General features: G+C 36.5%; 1 protein-coding gene across 5 annotated transcripts in view; it reads left to right on the top strand.

Moving 5' to 3' along the window:
* Positions 1–19,485, top strand: part of schip1 (schwannomin interacting protein 1) — a 188,045-nt gene extending 168,560 nt beyond the window's left edge. For all 5 annotated transcript variants that reach the window (XM_058633046.1, XM_058633048.1, XM_058633047.1 and 2 more), the window contains 6 exons: positions 4,365–4,483; positions 5,677–5,794; positions 6,135–6,332; positions 16,802–16,925; positions 17,723–17,816; positions 18,516–19,485. In XM_058633046.1, coding sequence (XP_058489029.1) covers positions 4,365–4,483; positions 5,677–5,794; positions 6,135–6,332; positions 16,802–16,925; positions 17,723–17,816; positions 18,516–18,567 — 705 coding nt within the window. In that variant the 3' untranslated portion in view covers positions 18,568–19,485. The remainder of the gene's footprint in view (positions 1–4,364; positions 4,484–5,676; positions 5,795–6,134; positions 6,333–16,801; positions 16,926–17,722; positions 17,817–18,515) is intronic.
* The last annotated feature ends 3,307 nt before the right edge of the window (positions 19,486–22,792 follow it).

Genomic DNA, 22,792 nt, shown 5'->3' with positions numbered 1-22,792 from the left:
GAGATATTAATACATGCAGGGATACGAAATTAAGAGTTGATTCATTTAAAGTGCCTCCCGTTTCAGCGTATTTTAAGACGTTAGAAACAAAAACCAACGGTGACAAAGCAGAAAAAAAGTTATGCAAGCACACATACAGTAGAGAACATTTACACACAATATTTAACCACTGGACAATCTGTGCAGGGGACATCCAGCAGTTTGGGTAAAGGAGAAGGAAGAGGTTGTTTGTTAGCACAGATCATTTTAATTCATCTCCTTCCTCTTACATAGATTTTTAAGGGAGATTTGAGGGCTCAGAATAATAGTATTAATCACCATCAAGGCCTGCGCATGAATGCTTGTTGTGTAGCGTGGAGAAGAAAATCTCCTTGTCAGTGAGGGTTCTTCAACTGAGGAAATTGCTCGGGGAATTTAAAGAAAAACACAAATTAGCTCAATTGTGTTTGGCCCAATCTAATTTAGACAGAGATGGCTCTTGTGCTCAAAGCAAATAAATGATGTGGTTACGACGCCGATCGCTCACTCTTTGCTCCTTTAATTGTAATCTTATGAGGCAGGCGTTCAGTATTTTTCCATTTAAGTATTTTTAGGATTTCATTTGCAGCTGTATAATAATTCATGAGTGATTGAGCCATTAGCATAAACTCTGTGTTGTTCTCTTGAAACTGAAAATCACACGATTTTACTTGTGATCAGGCCCGCACATATTGCGGTTGATAATGCAGCGCATGGAAATTTAAAAAGACTTCAATTAAGATAAAAATATGAGCCTCTTTTTGTAGAGGTTTTAGAAAAGAAGGTAGAGGCAGGGCCGTGTGTTAACCACTTATTTGTCACCTCTGCCTCACAGTGGTTTATTCCACACCTTTGTAAATAGTTTGCACACTGCCATGATGACTGTTATCACCACACACAGACCCGTGTGATGGTGCATCCCAGCTGGTTTGCAGGAGTGTAATTACCTTCAGTGGTGATGTTTTTAGCTGCATTTGTCTGTTTGTGTGTCTGTTTGTGTGTCTGTGAGCAGGTGGGAATGACAATTAGAGCCCAATGGAGAGATAATTCATTGACTTAAAGAAATTATTTTTGTATCATTTGTTATTATTAAAGGATAATAACCTGGTTATCATTACGTTTATCCATTTTTTTTTAACCTGAGTTACTAGCAGTTTATTTCAGAGTGCGTGTAGTCTGTGAAAACCCTAGCATTTATGTGTTGTGACGCTTTCCGACACAAAGCGTTCCCTGACCCTCTCTGTATGCGTCACACTTCCTTTTGCCGCTGCACCACAGTTCACAAAGCTCAGTGTCGGGCGACTTCTGGTTTCTCGTTGTGCGTGGCGACTTGACTGACAGGATGTCAGCCGTGTTTTAGTCAGGCTTGTATGAGTGAACGTAATGTGCATGGATTGGTTTGACACACGCTGGACCACAGAGGCTGCTGTTGTGCCTTTGAAGCGGCGTATTGAAACTCTCAAGTGTTTTCATGTTGACTCCTCGAGCTACCTTTCAAAAACACACACACACTAAGGAATAGTGCCAGGCCCACTCCTCCTGTGTGTGTGTGTGTGTGCGCTTGTTTTTTCTGGCATAACAACTGAACTTGTCAGGACCGGTAGTCCTCATGGAGACCAAAACCTTGTCCCAATGAGGCAGAAACTCATTTCTGAGAACTGGTTAAGTTTAGGAATACGGTTTGAATTGTGGTTAGGTTAAGGTTTAAGCATTTACTTACTTACTTTACTTACTTATGGTTCGGTATTGTATTGTAACAATATATTAAAAATCGGCCCTAATTACATGTTATCCCTATTAGCTCATCTGGTAAGGAGTTGCGCTTTGAGACCAGAGTCCTGTGTTTGAAGCTCATCTGTAACATCCATTGAGCCAAATAGACAGATGTGATAAGAAGGCAGAATTGTTTGATTTTTTTCACTCCTGCGAGGCTTAGATTTGGTTACATTGCCATTTAAAAATGATAATTGTCACAATGAAAATAAAATTATTATTATAAAACAGTGCATTTGTTGTGTAACTTTTAGTGTAAAAAAACCCCAACAAAACTCAAGTCCCCATAATGTAAATTACTACATTTTAAGTTGAAGGCATGTTTTAAAGTCACAGTCAGGGTCAGGGTTAGGATGAGGCCAGTAGTAATTATGGTTAAGCGTTAGAATATTGACTCCATGTAAGTCAATGCAATGTCCTCTGAAGTCATGGAAACCAGTGTGTGTGTGTGCCAGCAGCAACATGTGCGTTTTTGCAGACTCTTGTGTGGAGTGGGATTATGCTAATTTGTCCTTGGTGTAGGCACTCTCTCGCCAACGCCTGCACACAATTGTTGAGCGAGACAGACCTGAAAGAAAGCGGCGGAGTGGAGGGGAGTGAAGAGATAGTAGAGAAAATGAGTGGGAGAGAGGTGAAGGTGTTGTGGAGAGATGACGGGATGAAAGAACCATCCAAGCCTGAATGGAACTGGGAAAAGTAAGGAAAAGAGAGCAGGAAAAATAGCTGATGAGGCTGAACCAGGTTAAAGCACGCGCGTGTGAGGAAGAGTGATGGATGACAAGGGTTGAATGTTTATAGAGGAGAAATGAAAAAAAGGGTTCAGAAAGAAATGAATTTTTCACTACTCTGTTGGGGCATTTTGTCACAAATCATAAATATAAGCTCCAAACCTGCAGGGAAGTGTTGCGTTATAGTAGTTTGTCTTAATATTTGACACAAATATTCAGAACTAAAGCCTTAATGCATAAATGTTGGTGTTTATGGCATCCGACATAGTGCTTAATAATGAGGAAACTATCCAATAACCAAACAAGCATGAATGCTTCATGCAAAGCAGAGCTCATCATTCAAGGTAATTAAACCCAAATTTAATGAATATACTGTCGTGCCATGTTGACACCTCGTTCTACCGCCGGGATCCTCCAGATCATAAACTCTACATTCATGAACAACCACAATTAACATAAAACTGACATGGGAGTCTTGCACTTTTGCCATAAAATCCCCAGATGATGTCAGCGTGGCATCATTATGCACTTCTCCGCTTTGGAATTTCACAAATTGATGTTCTTACAGCTCACGCCAGGTAATCCTTTCCAGGGGACTCCCTTGTCTTTCGCAGGTTACACGTAAGAGAAGAATGAAGACAGCATGTGTGTTAAGATAATTTAAGTTGCTCATTCCTAGTTTGCACCAATGCTGGTTGTTTTTACCAAAAATAAAAAGATGATTAATTATTGTCATGATTGGAATAAAGGGGGAGTGGCTCCCCTGAATCGGGAACATTGAAACATCGTCAATTTTTGTGTCACAGGTTACAGACTTTGATTTTCTGCACAGTGAAGTTCCTGAAATTAAAATGCATCGTAAAATATATCAATCTGTGTTTACTCACTCATGACCAATTTCCAAACATTTGTCAGTGTCTCCACTATTAAACCTAACGCTATCCCTGCTGTTGCCACCCATGCCTAGCGGCGCTGCACTCAAATCACTTACATGTCACGTTCCCTCTTGAACGTCTGGTAAGACAGGAGTGAAACGACAGGAGAGTGACGTGATGTGTGAGAGAGGGACACACACGTTTTTTTTATAGTACTCTGTAAATGACATCATTACCAGTCATGAAATTCTTAGTCCCACTGCCTTTTTTTCAACTTAGCACAATAAATAGATGATAAAAAAAGATGGCAGCATTCACTTCAACAACAAAAGATAAAAAAAGATCTAATCATGAAATAAAGGATAATAAAGAAACTACAGGATTTTGTGATTCTTACATATTTAATTGAGTAAACAGCTGTCATTGTTCTTCCTCCAGACTTTTCCAGGTGAACTTCATCTGCAAATGAGGACCGACTTGTCCTGTGTGTGATTTATTAGAAAACAGTGACACCTGCTGGTGATAATCGCTAAATCAGCACCGAATGTGAATGTTTGTAAAACCAGGTTAAAAACACTGCTTTTCACATATGCTTACGATTGCCCTCTATAAATCATTTTCTGTACTAATATTTTTAGAGTTTTAATAAATTACTGTTTCTGTTACTTCATCATCATATTTTATTCTCCATTTTAGTCCAACCTTTTGTATTCTTTCTTATTACCCTGTACATTTTCATGTTTCCAAAATCTTAAATGTTATTATGTTGTCATGTAAAGCACATTGCGTTGGCTAAACTGCTAATAATGTGAGAGAAGCTTGTGAATGCCAGGAACTATGTATACACTAAGTACCTGGACCTAAGGGGCCAGCACATCTTTGGGGAGGACCCATAATCCCTACGACATCAATCATGGTCAAATTGAAAAAAAAAAAAAAGTAACCTAAACACATTACTTTTCTGTTGCAGGCCCAGAAGAATGAGAGGGAGTCTATCAGGCAGAAGTTGGCCCTGGGCAGTTTCTTTGATGATGGGCCAGGCATCTACACCAGCTGCAGCAAAAGCGGAAAACCCAGCCTGTCCTCAAGGTAATGACCTCTGACCTCTGTCACGTTACTCCTTTAATACTCAAAACAACATGTGACTTGTACTTGGAAAGCACACCATGTTCTCTGCACTCTTCTTCTTGTTTTGTTGTCCCATCATTGCGTAATAACTCTACTGTAAGGGCTTACTGTAAGGGCCACGTGGTTTTCTCCACTCTGCACAGAGGTTTTAATAAAGAAATTAAAAGTCCCGGTTTCCTGTCATGGCGACCGCTCAGGAAAGAGAAGACCGAGAGGAAGACACAGTGACAGGAAGCAGCAGAGAGGATTCGTGCAGTGTGAGCGAGTGCGACGTAATCAGCCCTTGTGACTTCCCACATTTGTACGCACTGCCACTGCCTCCTACACAACACCTTACAGGAACTATGTGTTCTTCAAACACTCGCTCTTTGTATTCCTGCTATTTGAATACAAAGATTTCTCAGTTTTTGCTGCAGTGACTGATGACTGATTGTGAGGCCTCGTGTCTCACTGACAGTGGTTGCTGGGAAATAGTCACACATGACAGTAATGTGTGAAAATGGTAAAAAAAAAACAAAAAAAAAACACATGAGTGCCAGTCAGTGCAGGGTTATGAACATCTACAATCTATATGGCGTGACTCGACGCTGCATGTTAGCATCAATTTAAAGTCACTGGATTCTTTTTCCTTTTAATACCAGCAACACTGAGCTATTTGATGCTTCACCCCCCCCCCCCCCCCCCAAAAAAAATCTACCACTCAGGTTCTATTTTAATTGGTAGTGATTGGATCTATACTGTGTGACCGATGAGCTCTGTTTGCGATTACTACACTGAATGAGAAGATTATCGATCCACACTGGGCTGGAGCTATAACTAGTGATACTTTCCTCCTCCACAAAAAAAACACTGAGATTGGAACAGGATGAAATCGTGGATTGATCCATATTAAAGATAAGAAATGTGACAAGCAGCTTGTGGATTTTCATTTGTTCTTCTTTTTTTGGCCTTTTTTAACTCTCTACATCAGAATATGCATATTCATGATACTCCAAATCTATTATTGTTGAACTAAACTTCCTTCTCTAAGCAGCTTTTTGTCTCTTGTGGCCCTGGCTCGAATCAGTCACTGATTTGAATCTGATGTGAATCTTGTGCTGATTCTAACTTTGTCCCCCTCTTTTTCTAACCCACCTCTTGTGTCACTGTTTCAGGCTGCAGAGTGGGATGAACCTACAGATTTGTTTTGTCAACGACAGCGGCAGCGATAAGGACAGCGATGCAGATGACAGCAAGACAGAGACCAGCCTGGACACACCTCTGTCTCCCATGGTATGTACTGATATATGTGCTTGTGTTATTAAGCAAATAATAGTTTTAATAATTGATAGCACTGACCTTGTTATACTATAATGATCTGAGTGCAGTGAAGTGTGTGAGGTAGTCCATCTCAATAAGAGAGACTAAGGTGTTTAAAATGCCTTTTTTCACGATTTTTGGCCATTTTTACCAACTGATTGGGAGCAAAATGAGAGGTGAACTCGTGACACAATAAAATGAATATAGAATTATCATCCCACTGTGTAAAATCTACAGAACATGACCAATAATATGTATCATCCCTGCTGTACTCTTTCTCTTTCTTTTGCTATTTCCACCGTTCTCGCTGCAGTCCAAGCAGAGCTCGTCCTACTCGGACAGGGACACCACAGAGGATGACTCGGAGTCTCTGGAGGACATGGACTTCCTGAGTCGACAGAAGAAGCTGCAGGCGGAGGCGAAGATGGCCCTGGCGATGGCCAAGCCCATGGCCAAGATGCAGGTGGAAGTGGAAAAGCAGAATCGTAAAAAGTCACCTGTGGCCGACCTGGTGAGTGTCAGAAATCAATGTCATCCAAAAGCAATTTAGAAGAAATGATGTGAAAACGTTTCCTCTTAGTCGTGTTCTATGATTCTATTTCGACTGATGAGATAACACAAAACTGACACCAAGACATGCACTCCTATTTTTGAGGAATTATTATTAGATTCAGCCATTTATCAGGACATTTCTGGAATCGATGTGTAAAGCACCTGCTTCCTATCAAGTTTCCCACATTAATTAAAGGGCAACGAAAGTCGGTGTCACACCAACAAAAAACCTGAAATACAAAGTGACTGTGGATCTGTTACCTACCAATGAAGTGAAGTAAATAAATATAGGAAGCTGCAGCTCAGCTTTTGATGTGAAATAATCAAATACATTAACTAACATATTGAGTATGTGGAGTGGTGGAGAGTTTCACTGGTCATGTGTACATTTTGATGATGTCACAGGAAGTGTGGCCTCTCATCACGCATCATCTACTCAGTCTCTTCCTCTGCGTCCTTTCAGAGGAAACAAAGTGATGACGACCCCTGGTCATCACTATTTCATCCACTTTTATCCGCCTCGCTGCCTCCTCAGGAGCACACACACACACGTCAACACATCGACACTGGGTTACACATGCACGATATTTCCACGTGGACTTGCAGAGAGCCGTGCTTTACTTATTCAGTGCTGCTCAGACAGTCCATCTATAATTCATGTGACAGAAAGCATTTTTTCCAGTGTTTAGGGACCGCAGCAATGCTCAGCAGTCAGAAGACATCACTGTCACTTCCAGGTCAAACACACATTGATTATTAAACGGTATTAAGGCTACAAACATCTACAATATCCATAGCACTGGTAATCCATCGAACTCCAGATGTGACAAAAGTGGGTAACTGGGCTGTTGCCGTGGGGTTACATAGAAGGGATCGTGTGATTCTGATTTGGAAAATAGAAACAGTTGTTGTACAACTTAAAAGTCACATATGAGAGTAGATTCAAATTCAATTCACTTGACTTTATTCATCCTGTAGGGAAACGTTATTGTGTAACAGCATCAGTGGGTTTCACAAACACCACTTTTAATTGTTCTTTTTCATTGAACCAGGTAAAGCCCCATTGAGATTAAGATCTCTTTTACAAGTGTGACCTGGCCAGCAAGTAAATAACCAATTAAAACAGCTAGCTTGTTTATGGTTAAATCATTTAAAGTAATGGAATCACCCAGAATTATAGATTATTTAGGAAAAAGAAGCAGGTGATTAGTTGAAATAGTTAGTTAGAAATTAGTTCAAATATTCATTGAAGATAGACAGATAAGCCATTTTTGGTACAGTGAAGAACCTATGTAATTATCATCACAACTCAAAAAAAATGTTAAGTTTGTCCTTTGAGGACTATTGTAACAACATGGTGGTCCAAAATGGCGGCCTCACCTGATATAATTATAAAAGGTTTATTCTAGGGTAATTAAAAACCATAATTCATACAATCAATCAGATGATTGTAGACTTATGAAAAGAGATAGATATAACTATTTTAAATATTAGCCACAGAAGAATGTATGTAATGTAAATATTGAGTAATGATAGTAAAGGTGATAAATGATAAATAAAGACACTTAAACATATTTTAATATTGTGGGTTTGACACTGAACTCAGCTCCAAATAAATTGGTTTCACCTGAACCAAACAAAGAGTTTCTGTGTGGTTTTATTTTCTAAGTCTGCACAGACACAATCAGTGAGAGAAAAGATAAGTCAAGTAAAGAAAAGGAGAGATGTCAATTATACGCATTGGTAAAATCTTTCAGGGAGAAGTGTAGTCTCTGATAACGAGTCATAGCTGGAGGTTGTTTTAACGTTTTCTGGTGAATGTTTGTGATCAGTTGTGTGATCAATCGGCCACAGAAACTCACTCAGAAGACATTTCTAACCGCTAAAAAGTCACCGCCCTGAAAGTCACAGTCCACACACGACTGAAACTGATAAACAAGCAGTGTCACCACCAACTGCGGTTGCATCACAGCGAATGTGAAAGTGAAAGTGGGGCTGAGAAACAAGTGAGAGTGTGATGCACGGCAAAGGCAGTGTTCTCACCCGCCTCTGTTTGTCAAGACAAAAAGAGAAAATGGGTGTTGGAGGAAAAGAGATGGAATGTCGATCAGTCGGATTGGGAATGTTGACAGACAGAGAGCGTGGTAAACAAAACAAGCGATGAAGCACACATGTGCCTGACAGAGTATTTCTGTTTTTATTGATGATTTATTTATTTTTGCATGTGGTGGAAACGCCTGGTGTACTTAAAAAATGTAAAATAAAAGGTACAGATCTTCATTCATTAGGAAAGATTGATACATAACAGTGATTACATAACAACTGTACGTGACAGGGACTTTATGCCGAATCATAATACTCGAAAACACGAAACTAAAAGTTTTTTGTGAGATCATGTTTTAAATGAAGGTATGACATATTATCTGCTGTTTAGTTGTAAAGGCCAGTGTAAACCTCCGACACTGGCTTGAAATCCCCAAACATCACAGTCTCCCTGTGCAGAGGGTGCTGTCCTCCACAGAGAAAATCGAATATTCCCCTTTGTTTCCTTATCACCATGAGAAACAAAACGTTACAAATTTTGGAAGACATACTAAACTATGACATTTTTGTCACATTTTGGACGACATACTAAACTATGACTTTTTTGTCACATTTTGGACAACTTACTAAACTATGACATTTTTATCCCATTTCGGACGACATACTAAACTATGACATTTTTGTCACATTTTGGACGACATACTAAACTATGACTTTTTTGTCACATTTTGGACAACTTACTATTAGTAAGTAAGTTAGACAACTTACTTAGTATGACATTTTTATCACATTTTGGACAACTTACTAAACTATGACATTTTTATCATATTTTGGACGACATACTAAACTATGACATTTTTATCATATTTTGGACGACATACTAAAGTATGACATTTTTATCACATTTTGGACGACATACTAAACTATGAGATTTTTATCACATTTTGGACAACATACTAAAGTATGACATTTTTATCCCATTTTGGACGACATACTAAACTATGACATTTTTGTCATATTTTGGACAACTTACTATTAGTAAGTAAGTTAGACAACTTACTTAGTATGACATTTTTATCACATTTTGGACAACTTACTAAACTATGAAATTTTTGTCATATTTTGGACAACTTACTATTAGTAAGTAAGTTAGACAACTTACTTAGTATGACATTTTTATCACATTTTGGACAACTTACTAAACTATGACATTTTTATCATATTTTGGACGACATACTAAACTATGACATTTTTGTCAAATTTTGGACGACATACTAAACTATGACATTTTTGTCAAATTTTGGACGACATACTAAACTATGACTTTTTTGTCACATTTTGGACGACATACTAAACTATGACATTTTTATCATATTTTGGACGACATACTAAAGTATGACATTTTTATCACATTTTGGACAACATTAAGTATGACATTTTTATCCCATTTTGGATGACATACTAAACTATGAAATTTTTGTCATATTTTGGACAACTTACTATTAGTAAGTAAGTTAGACAACTTACTTTAGTATGACATTTTTATCACATTTTGGACAACTTACTAAACTATGACATTTTTATCATATTTTGGACGACATACTAAACTATGACATTTTTGTCAAATTTTGGACGACATACTGGACTATGACTTTTTTGTCACATTTTGGACGACATACTAAACTATGACATTTTTATCATATTTTGGACGACATACTAAACTATGACATTTTTATCACATTTTGGACAACATACTAAAGTATGACATTTTTATCCCATTTTGGATGACATACTAAACTATGAAATTTTTGTCATATTTTGGACAACTTACTATTAGTAAGTAAGTTAGACAACTTACTTTAGTATGACATTTTTATCACATTTTGGACAACTTACTAAACTATGACATTTTTATCATATTTTGGACGACATACTAAACTATGACATTTTTGTCAAATTTTGGACGACATACTAAACTATGACATTTTTATCATATTTTGGACGACATACTAAACTATGACATTTTTGTCAAATTTTGGACGACATACTAAACTATGACTTTTTTATCACATTTTGGACAACATACTAAAGTATGACATTTTTATCCCATTTTGGACGACATACTAAACCATGAAATTTTTGTCATATTTTGGACAACTTACTATTAGTAAGTAAGTTAGACAACTTACTTAGTATGACATTTTTGTCAAATTTTGGACGACATACTAAACTATGACATTTTTGTCACATTTTGGACGACATACTAAACTATGACTTTTTTGTCACATTTTGGACGACATACTAAACTATGACTTTTTTGTCACATTTTGGACGACATACTAAACTATGACTTTTTTGTCCCATTTTGGACGACATACTAAACTATGACTTTTTTGTCACATTTTGGACGACATACTAAACTATGACATTTTGGTCACATTTTGGACGACATACTAAACTATGACATTTTCGTCACATTTTGGACGCCATACTAAACTATGACTTTTTTGTCAGATTTTGGACGACATACTAAACTATGACTTTTTCGTCAAATTTTGGACGCCATACTAAACTATGACTTTTTGTCAGATTTTGGACGACATACTAAACTATGACATTTTTGTCAGATTTGGAACGACATACTAAAGTATGACTTTTTTGTCTCATTTTGGACGACATTCTAAACTATGACATTTTTGTCAGATTTGGAACGACATACTAAACTATGACATTTTTGTCAAATTTTGGACGACATACTAAACTATGACATTTTTGTCACATTTTGGACGACATACTAAACTATGACATTTTTGTCAAATTTTGGACGACATACTAAACTATGACATTTTTGTCACATTTTGGACGAGATACTAACCTATGACTTTTTCGTCACATTTTGGACGCCATACTAAACTATGACTTTTTTGTCACCTTTTGGACGACATACTAAACTATGACTTTTTTGTCACATTTTGGACGACATACTAAACTATGACATTTTGGTCACATTTTGGACGACATACTAAACTATGACATTTTCGTCACATTTTGGACGCCATACTAAACTATGACATTTTGGTCACATTTTGGACGACATACTAAACTATGACATTTTCGTCACATTTTGGACGCCATACTAAACTATGACTTTTTTGTCACATTTTGGACGACATACTAAACTATGACATTTTTGTCAGATTTGGAACGACATACTAAACTATGACATTTTTGTCAAATTTTGGACAACATACTAAAGTATGACTTTTTGGCTCATTTTGGACGACATTCTAAACTATGACATTTTTGTCAGATTTGGAACGACATACTGAACTATGACTTTTTTGTCTCATTTTGGACGACATACTAAACTATGACTTTTTTGTCACATTTTGGACGACACACTAAACTATGACATTTTGGTCACATTTTGGACGACATACTGAACTATGACTTTTTTGTCTCATTTTGGACGACATACTAAAGTATGACTTTTTTGTCACATTTTGGACGACATACTAAACTATGACATTTTTGTCAGATTTGGAACGACATACTAAACTATGACATTTTTGTCAGATTTGGAACGACATACTAAACTATGACATTTTTGTCAAATTTTGGACGACATACTAAACTATGACATTTTTGTCTGATTTTAGACGACATGCTAAACTATGACATTTTTGTCACATTTTGGACGACATACTAAACTATGACATTTTTGTCACATTTTGGACGACATACTAAACTATGACATTTTTGTCAAATTTTGGACGACATACTAAACTATGAAATTTTTGTCACATTTTGGATGACATACTGAACTATGACATTTTTGTCAGATTTTGGACGACATACTAAACTATGACATTTTTGTCAGATTTTGGACGACATGCTAAACTATGACATTTTTGTCTGATTTTGGACGACATACTAAACTATGGCATTTTTGTCAGATTTTGGACGACATACTAAACTATGACCTTTTTCTCAAATTTTGGACGCCATACTAAACTATGACATTTTTGTCACATTTTGGACTACATACTATACTATGACATTTTTGTCATATTTTGGACGCCATACTAAACTATGACATTTTTGTCACATTTTGGACGCCATACTAAACTATGACTTTTTTGTCACATTTTGGACGGAATATTAAACTATGACTTTTTTGTCACATTTTGGACGACATACTAAACTATGGCATTTTTGTTAGATTTTGGACAGCATACTAAACTATTACATTTTTGTCACATTTTGGACAACATACTAAACTGACATTTTTGTCAAATTTTGGACGCCATACTAAACTATGACATTTTTGTCACATTTTGGACCACATACTAAAGTATGACTTTTTTGTCACATTTTGGACGACATACTAAACTATGACATTTTTGTCAGATTTGGAACGACATACTAAACTATGACATTTTTGTCAAATTTTGGACGGAATATTACAATCACCTGTGGCAGACTTCACTCCATTCAGCTAACAAGGCTCTGTCAGCCACTATGTGAGTAACTATGTGGCGCAACAGTAGAGAGTCTGACTCTGGATCAGCAGATTGCTTGTTCGAATCCACGTCAGGATGGAAATTATTGCTTTCAGTCTATCACAAATTCTAACAAGGTTTTCAGGGATGTCAGACTTCGCCCCATTCACTCAACAAGCTTCTGCCAGGCTGTAATTGCGACAGACTCTGTGGTGCATCAGACTCTAGTTCAGAAGGTTGTGTGTTCGAATCTATGTCAGGACCTAATCCACTGAACACCTTGTGTGTCTATCAGAAATTTTAACAAGCCTCCATCAGTCTGTTGCTCATATTGCAAGGAAGGGCAGAAGCACAGACAGAGCCACCAAAAACAATACTTCACCTAAACTCCGTGGGGTGAAGTAACTGCAAATTTTTGTCACACTTTGGACGACATACTAAACTATGACATTTTTGTCAGGTTTTGGACGACATACTTAACTATGACTTTTTTGTCACATTTTGGACGACATACTAAACTATGACATTTTTCTCACATTTTGGACGACATACTTAACTATGGCATTTTTGCCAAATTTTGAACGACATACTTAACTGTGACTTTTTTGTCCCATTTTGGACGACATACTAAACTATGACATTTTTGTCTCATTTTGGACGACATACTAAAGTATGACTTTTTTGTCTCATTTTGGACAACATACTAAACTATGACATTTTTGTCAGGTTTTGGACAACATACTAAACTATGACATTTTTGTCAGGTTTTGGACGACATACTAAACTATGACTTTTTTGTCAGGTTTTGGACGACATACTAAACTATGACTTTTTTATCTCCTTTTGGACGCCATACTAAACTATGACATTTTTGTCACATTTTGGACGACATACTAAACTATGACTTTTTTGTCACATTTTGGACGACATACTAAACTATGACATTTTTGTCACATTTTGGACGACATACTAAACTATGACATTTTTGTCACATTTTGGACGACATACTAAACTATGGCATTTTTGCCAAATTTTGAACGACATACTTAACTATGACTTTTTTGTCCCATTTTGGACGACATACTAAACTATGACATTTTTGTCTCATTTTGGACGACATACTAAAGTATGACTTTTTTGTCTCATTTTGGACGACATACTAAACTATGACATTTTTGTCAGGTTTTGGACGACATACTAAACTATGACTTTTTTGTCAGGTTTTGGACGACATACTAAACTATGACATTTTTGTCACATTTTGGACGACATACTAAACTATGGCATTTTTGACACATTTTGGACGACATACTAAACTATGACATTTTTGTCAAATTTTGGATGACATACTAAACTATGACATTTTTGTCAGGTTTTGGACGACATACTAAACTATGACATTTTTGTCAGGTTTTGGACGACATACTAAACTATGACATTTTTGTCAGGTTTTGGACGACATACTAAACTATGACTTTTTTATCTCCTTTTGGACGCCATACTAAACTATGACATTTTTGTCACATTTTGGACGACATACTAAACTATGGTTTTTTTGACACATTTTGGACGACATACTAAACTATGACATTTTTGTCAAATTTTGGATGACATACTAAACTATGACATTTTTGTCACATTTTGGACGACATACTAAACTATGGCATTTTTGCCAAATTTTGAACGACATACTAAACTATGACATTTTTGTCACATTTTGGACAACATACTAAACTATGACTTTTTTGTCCCATTTTGGACGACATACTAAACTATGACATTTTTGTCACATTTTGGACGCCATACTAAACTATGACTTTTTTGTCCCATTTTGGACAACATACTAAACTATGACATTTTTGTCACATTTTGGACGACATACTAAACTTTGACATTTTTGTCAGATTTTGGACGCCATACTAAACTATGACTTTTTTGTCACATTTTGGACAACATACTGAACTATGACATTTTTGTCAGATTTTGGACGCCATACTAAACTATGACATCTTTGTCAGATTTTGGACGACATACTAAACTATGACATTTTTGTCACATTTTGGACGACATACTACACTATGACATTTTTGTCACATTTTGGACGCCATACTAAACTATGACATTTTTGTCACATTTTGGACGACATACTAAACTATGACATTTTTGTCACATTTGGGACGACATACTAAACTATGACTTTTTTATCTCCTTTTGGACGACATACTAAACTATGACATTTTTGTCACATTTTGGACGACATACTAAACTATGACATTTTTGTTACATTTGGGACACCATACTAAACTATGACATTTTTGTCACATTTTGGACGACATACTAAACTATGACTTTTTTGTCAGATTTGGAACGACATACTAAACTATGACTTTTTTATCTCCTTTTGGACGACATACTAAACTATGACATTTTTGTCACATTTTGGACGACATACTAAACTATGGCATTTTTGCCAAATTTTGAACGACATACTAAACTATGACATTTTTGTCACATTTTGGACAACATACTAAACTATGACTTTTTTGTCCCATTTTGGACGACATACTAAACTATGACATTTTTGTCACATTTTGGACGCCATACTAAACTATGACTTTTTTGTCCCATTTTGGACAACATACTAAACTATGACATTTTTGTCACATTTTGGACGACATACTAAACTTTGACATTTTTGTCAGATTTTGGACGCCATACTAAACTATGACTTTTTTGTCACATTTTGGACAACATACTGAACTATGACATTTTTGTCAGATTTTGGACGCCATACTAAACTATGACATCTTTGTCAGATTTTGGACGACATACTAAACTATGACATTTTTGTCACATTTTGGACGACATACTACACTATGACATTTTTGTCACATTTTGGACGCCATACTAAACTATGACATTTTTGTCACATTTTGGACGACATACTAAACTATGACATTTTTGTCACATTTGGGACGACATACTAAACTATGACTTTTTTATCTCCTTTTGGACGACATACTAAACTATGACATTTTTGTCACATTTTGGACGACATACTAAACTATGACATTTTTGTTACATTTGGGACACCATACTAAACTATGACATTTTTGTCACATTTTGGACGACATACTAAACTATGACTTTTTTGTCAGATTTGGAACGACATACTAAACTATGACTTTTTTATCTCCTTTTGGACGACATACTAAACTATGACATTTTTGTCACATTTTGGACGACATACTAAACTATGGCATTTTTGACACATTTTGGACGACATACTAAACTATGACATTTTTGTCACATTTTGGGTTGACATATTTTTATTATTAATGTCTCTTCTTAGCTATGTAGCACAAAGAACACTGCGATCGTCTGCTGTTGGTTTATTGGAGGTTCCACACGAAAAGTCAAAGAAAATTGGGGATACCGCCTTTGTTACTTACAACCCTAAACTTTGGAACACACTACCCTTACATATCAGGGAAGCCAGCTCACTAGATATTTTTAAGAGAAGACTTAAAACCTATGTTTTTACTCTAGTCTTCAAGTATAGCTCCTTCTTATTCTACCCTGGGTTGTGTTTCATTTGCATTTCAGTTACATTTTTTGGATGAAAGGTGCTATACAAATAAAGTGGTTTTCTTCTTATTATTATTATTATTATTATCATTATTATTATTATCATTATTATTATTATTATTATTATTATTATTATTATTATTATTATTATTATTATTAAGGAAATGTTTGGCTCCAACACTGATAATTGGTGTATTAGTTAAAAGTTGAATAACACATTCTTGCAATAGAAAATCCATTTTCCTCTCTACATATTTGATGTGTTAATTTGTGTTGTGTGTGTTCTTTCCTGCAGCTCCCACACATGCCTCACATCAGTGAGTGTCTAATGAAGAGGAGCCTGAAGCCCACTGACTTGAGAGACATGACACTGGGCCAGCTCCAGGTTATAGTCAACGACCTGCACTCCCAGATTGAGAGTGAGTTGACCGCATGCACATACACACACACAGGGAGAGAGAAAATCTACTTTCAGTTGCAGAAATGAGCAAGAGACCAAAATGGGGAATAACATGTACATGCATACTGACCCCTACTGTTTTCAGTGGATGTGAAAGTACTTTTATATATGTTAGTCAATGAACAGCTCTCCCTCCCCTCTGAGCATTTACGGTCACCACAGTGTCCTCTACACATCATTAATCCTGCTCTTCTTACATTAAACTGCTCCAAAAAAAATCCCCCCCGACTCCAAGAAACGATGACCTCGTTTGCATTACAAAAACAGATTTCCCCCTCAAAACGTCTTATTGTTTGGATATTTAGAGGCTTCTGGCAAAAGCTGAAGGAAGCAATTTGTGACATATGTATGGAAAATTACTGCAACCCTTGACATAGACATTCACTTAACACAGTTTATTGATGATTTCCTAAGACACATTTTGACATTGGCATGATATAACTGGGGGATGTCACCATGTCAGGTTTTAGTGTCACGATTATTTACGCCATGTTTTATTCACTCACTTCAAGCATTTTTTTTACACCAAAGAACTAATAATAAACTTAATAATAAAACAGAAAATGAACAGTAGGCACATTTTTGAATTCACTGTAGCTGTCGTTTGAAACCAAAATGATATGCTATACTTTATTAATCACATGTATAATCCCGATTAATCGGAAACCCGCTTAATCGTGACATCCCAAGATACGACTGTACTCCGTGTGATATTTGTGATATATGATCATATTCTTTGACTGTCCGTGTCTCCAGGTCTGAATGAGGAGCTTGTACAGTTGCTGCTCATCCGAGATGAACTACACATGGAGCAAGATGCCATGCTGGTCGACATAGAGGACCTCACCAGGTGATTCACGATGCACTTAATGAGCAACTTAGTCATCTGTAAATAAATCAAAAGTCCACATTAGAACAGGGTTTCTACATCTCTACATCATGTATGTCATTAGTCCAACCTCCTGCAGCCATTTGGTTTTGCGAGTGATCGTACGTTGTGTTTCCACCTTTCCATGTTGCCAGGCGACGTGAGACTAAGAATCAGGAAAATCAGAAAAAACACTATACTGAAAAATAGAGAGAGGCTAAATCAGCATTGTGTGAAATCATGATTTGCTGATGGCTTGAATGTTACGGATGTTTGATGCAAAATTTGGACAACAATGGCACAAAGATTTGTCAGTGGGATTCGGGAGCGTTACAAAGTCACACTCTGAGGAAGTGAATTCCTTGATTCAACAGCAGTGCCAGTGTTTGTGTGCCAAATTCTACTATTGGCTTTGTACAAGAGGCTGCACCATAGTTGTCTGCTTCAGTATTTGAGACTGACAACAAATGAATCATGAAGTACACTTAATGTCACAGAGGTTTTTAAAAAAAAAAGTAGGTTATTTTCACTTGGGGCTCCAAAGTACCTTGAAAAGCCCCTTGTGGGATCGGTTAAGGCTTGGTTTTGGTCTTCGCTTGAGTTTTGCTGACAGTGACGAAAATACAAATGACTGAGTCATTGAACGTATGTTTTCTTTTCTCTTTCTTCTTTTTTTCCCAGGCATGCTGAGAGCCAGCAGAAACATTTGGCTGAGAGAACCCTATCCAAATAAAATGCCCGTCCCTGCACTGCTCTTGTTCTCTTCTAAGCTTAGCCCTCGATCTGAAGCAGACTTTTCCCCTTCTGGCCACTCAACCACTGTCCTGAGTCAATCCAAATCCTGCCCGCTTGTCCCAAGTATTTTGCTCCTCTCTGCTTCCCCCTGTCTACCCCCCCCATCCCCCGTCCCCCCGTCTACCTTCTTGTCCAGCCCACTGACTGCAGTGGTAATAACAGCACAGAAGTCGTAGACCACTCTCTTTCATTTGCTTCTGTGGTTTTTTGCAGCGCTAAAGAACTGAGAAGCACTTCCTACTTTGTGGGAGAGGAGGATTGTGTGTTGTCATGGATTCTGTCCCCAGCTTCCTGTGCAGTGATCGGCCTTGCTTTGCTACTGTTTCTTTCAAACTTTCTACATCCGCCACTGAATTATAACTGTTCAAATGCAAAAATTGTGGGGGGAAAAAAATAAAATAATAGCGAAAAACTTTAGTAGAAAGTCATTCATGCGAAAGAAAAAAAAAAGAAAAGAAACAACACTGTATAAAAAAAATTTAAAAAAATAAATAAACGACGGAAAACTAACTTCTTCAGACCATTTTAAGTTGGACAGTAATTTAAAAGTATTTCAAAGTTGACCTGTTTTTATTCTGCACAAATGGTAGTTTTCAACTGAGAAATGTTTATTTGAAGGTGCTAAAAGAGTGTAAAGGAAACATGCCTGCCTTGTAGTGGAGTCGTAGCTTTTGGTAATACATTCACTCTAATTGCTCTTCAACATTTTGTGAATGTTGATTTTCTGACACGAGTCATTTGAAATGAATAAGTGTGTTAATATTGTTTTCATCCTGTTGTATTCAGAATCTTTATTTGAGGGAAGAAATGTTATTGTACAGATATGTAAAATAAAGAATAAACTTTGTTTCATAGACGCTGGTGTTGTGCAGTATTGTGGAAAATAACAGGTTTTCAGGCACAAGTTTATGTACTCTGTAGTTATGTACTCATGTCCTTTCTCAAAAGTGGCTCGATAATTATATTATATGTATATATAACTGCCTTTTTAACATCAAGATGAAGACACAACATGAAAGACCTAACGATACAGAGAGGGATAGAAAAGAGAACCTGGGAACTTTACCTCCAACAACGGGACCAATTCAGAGAAGCAAGACATTACCCACTGGGATTTTCAATTTCAAAACAATCAATAATTTATGCTTTAAAATGTGAGATAGTTTAAGATGTTCACAAGAGAAAAACAACAAACACAGAAACATTTATTGGCAAACACGGTAATTGTGTGTCATTTATGAGGTGTGTGTGCAGCAGTGGCGTGCACAGACGTTTCAAGTGAAAAAAAAGGGGCACCTTTTTTTAATAAAAAATAATTACTGCACACTTGTTTTGGGCCACTTATAAAATATAGAAATAGAAATTAAGAAAAATGTATTTTTCAATGACCTGGACAAAGGGCAAAAAATCCTTGGTTCTATACACAATACATGAACATGATCATTTTACATACTGAGCCTTTTTTATATTGAAGAAAATTGTATTACAATATACACAAACCTCTCAGGCCACCATTAGCTGTAATTTGTTATCCACATTGCTATAATGACCATACAATAATAAGATACAAAACATAATTAAGGTTTAAGTATTTAGTGTGACCTACCCTTACACTTAACAACAGCACGACCTTAGTTCTCTTTAAACCTAGAGTGGAGCCCTAATTAATGTTTAATGTTTAAGGTTTATTCTACTATTTCATGTCAACAAATATCTGCTGTGAAAAAGGTCGATATCACCAGGTTTATTCAAGACATACACGTGTAGTATGAGACACACACACACACACACACACAGCCTGGGTTTACCCAGCCTTGAATTTACCACAAATTCATTATGATTCACTCGCCATCATTTTGTTTTTCCCACTCAGATCACTGGTCAAGATGGGGGAAAAAACAACTGTTCAGTAGTGGGTGGACAATATGACCGTAAAATTATAACACAATAAAGATATTCATGATGATATTTCACTGAATTTCAAAGTAAAAGGGCTTGTTTTGACATGGAACTGTGTATTGTTCACGATAATAATAACATCCAATACATCCAAAATCAACAAAATAATGAAGTGCTGTAATTAAACTGTAATTAAAACACCTAAGAAGCTCATATATATATATATATATATATTTAGATATGTATATCTATATATATATAGATATACATATCTACATATATACATATACGTATATGTATATATATATGCAATTTGATGTTGAATGTAATACATTTAATAATGTGAAAATTACAAACAAATTTCTTACATGTGTATATATACTATATATATATATATATATGTGTATATATGTATATAAAAATAGAATCTGACAGACGTGAAGACAACAAAGCTGGAGATTCTTTCTTTTTCACTTTTCAGAACCTGTGCTTTCTGACTTTTACTTCATTAAAAAGAGTTGATTAAATCATTTGTATAAGTAAAAACATGTGAGTCCTTTGCCACCTATATGTAAATCAGCAATGTGCTGTAAAGAATTCAAATGCGCTTCCTCTTTCTATTAAACCTAGGAAGTGTAATCGCTGGTCGCAACTGCAGTGAGAAAATAAAACACTACCACATCACACACACACACACACACACACACACTCACAGCAGTATGACTCAGGAGCACTCTTTGTTTCGGTATTGCCTCATCACCATGTCGGTCTTTCACTCATTCATCCGTGCTATGTTCACTGCTCTTAAACGCAGTCCATTTCAGCGTGGGCAGCAGCGGGAACAGAACCACAGCTCGTGGTTCAGAAAACTGAATATGACTGGACAGTTCAGTAATGAATAACATGTTATTTTTCATGCACAATATGAGGAAGCCCCCCCCCCCCCCCCACACACACACACACACACACACTTAGTGGGTCACCTCCCTCAAGGAATTCTCAGGTACTCAGTAATACACAACATGATTTATGTCACTGTGAGGAAGTCCCCACATCATCTGCCTGAAGGAATACTCAGCAGTGGACGATCCTGCGGCGAAGCCAGTGAAAGGCCAGGAAACCACTGCAGTTTCACAGTGTGAATGGATCAGATGTCCTGAAAAAGTGGCACAGGAGGCTGTGAGAGAGCTGAAGAGTATGACATCATCCACAAAAGTTTCACACCAGGGACATTCTTGCACTATGACAGGGTGAAATTCATTCGAGATAATGTCACCACACCAAAAGGTACAGTGGGCTTTAGTCATATCACAATGTTATTTCTCGGGTTGTCAGAAGAGAGTCACTTTTTTTTCCCACACATTTGAACGACAATAGGACAGACTGATCGACTGACCGATGGATTAAAAGGTAGAATGAAATAACCAGAGGTGAGTAAGAGACCCCCCCCCCCACACACACACACACACACACACACACACAGCCTGGGTTTATCCAGCCTTGAATTTACCCCTACACTTAAAGTTCATTATGATTCACTCGCCATCATTTTGTTTTCCCCACGCAGACAAACAAGAGACTTTAACGCATCAGTGACAGTAAGCATTGATTCAATTCCACTATGATGGTGAGTTTTGCACCGAGGTTTACGTGCACAATGTGCATATTGTTTAAGAAATAATAATAATAATGATTAGCATTAAAAATCTAGCAAGGGGTGCATGAATGTGTTTTACATAATGACATGTTAATCTGCAACTTTTACTCATCTGAGCCAGTAGATTACACTGATAGTTCATATGCATCATTCTGTTATATTGAGAATTTCTCTCACACTTTCAGCCCACTCCTGTTCCTCAGAGAAAAGTTATTAGAGTTAAGGAAATAACAGAAAATAAAATTAGGTTGTGTTTTTTTACTTTTTTTTTAAAAGATAACTAACTATAAAACAAACTTTGTCTTTGTAAATGTATTTCATACCTTGTTTCTCTTTTTTTGAAAGGTTATATTTGAGACAGAATAACTACATAACATCATTATGTAGTTCAATGTGAATCAAACCTCTAGTTTAGGGGTTCATTTCTTTAAATTTTGCTCATGTTTTTCTTCAGATTGAGCTCCCGGAGGTTACATTGTTATGTATATTATTTACTATTATTTATTCTGCAATAGTCAGGTCTTTAATCTGTTGGCTATTTGATTTTAATTTTTTTTACCTGGCACCCTATTATGCACATGTTGTACTTCAGGCTACTTTCTTGTAG

This window comes from Solea solea, chromosome 7 (genome assembly GCF_958295425.1).
Source record: "Solea solea chromosome 7, fSolSol10.1, whole genome shotgun sequence".
Lineage (NCBI taxonomy): Eukaryota > Metazoa > Chordata > Actinopteri > Pleuronectiformes > Soleidae > Solea > Solea solea.
This window is presented reverse-complemented; position numbering and strand designations above follow the sequence as displayed.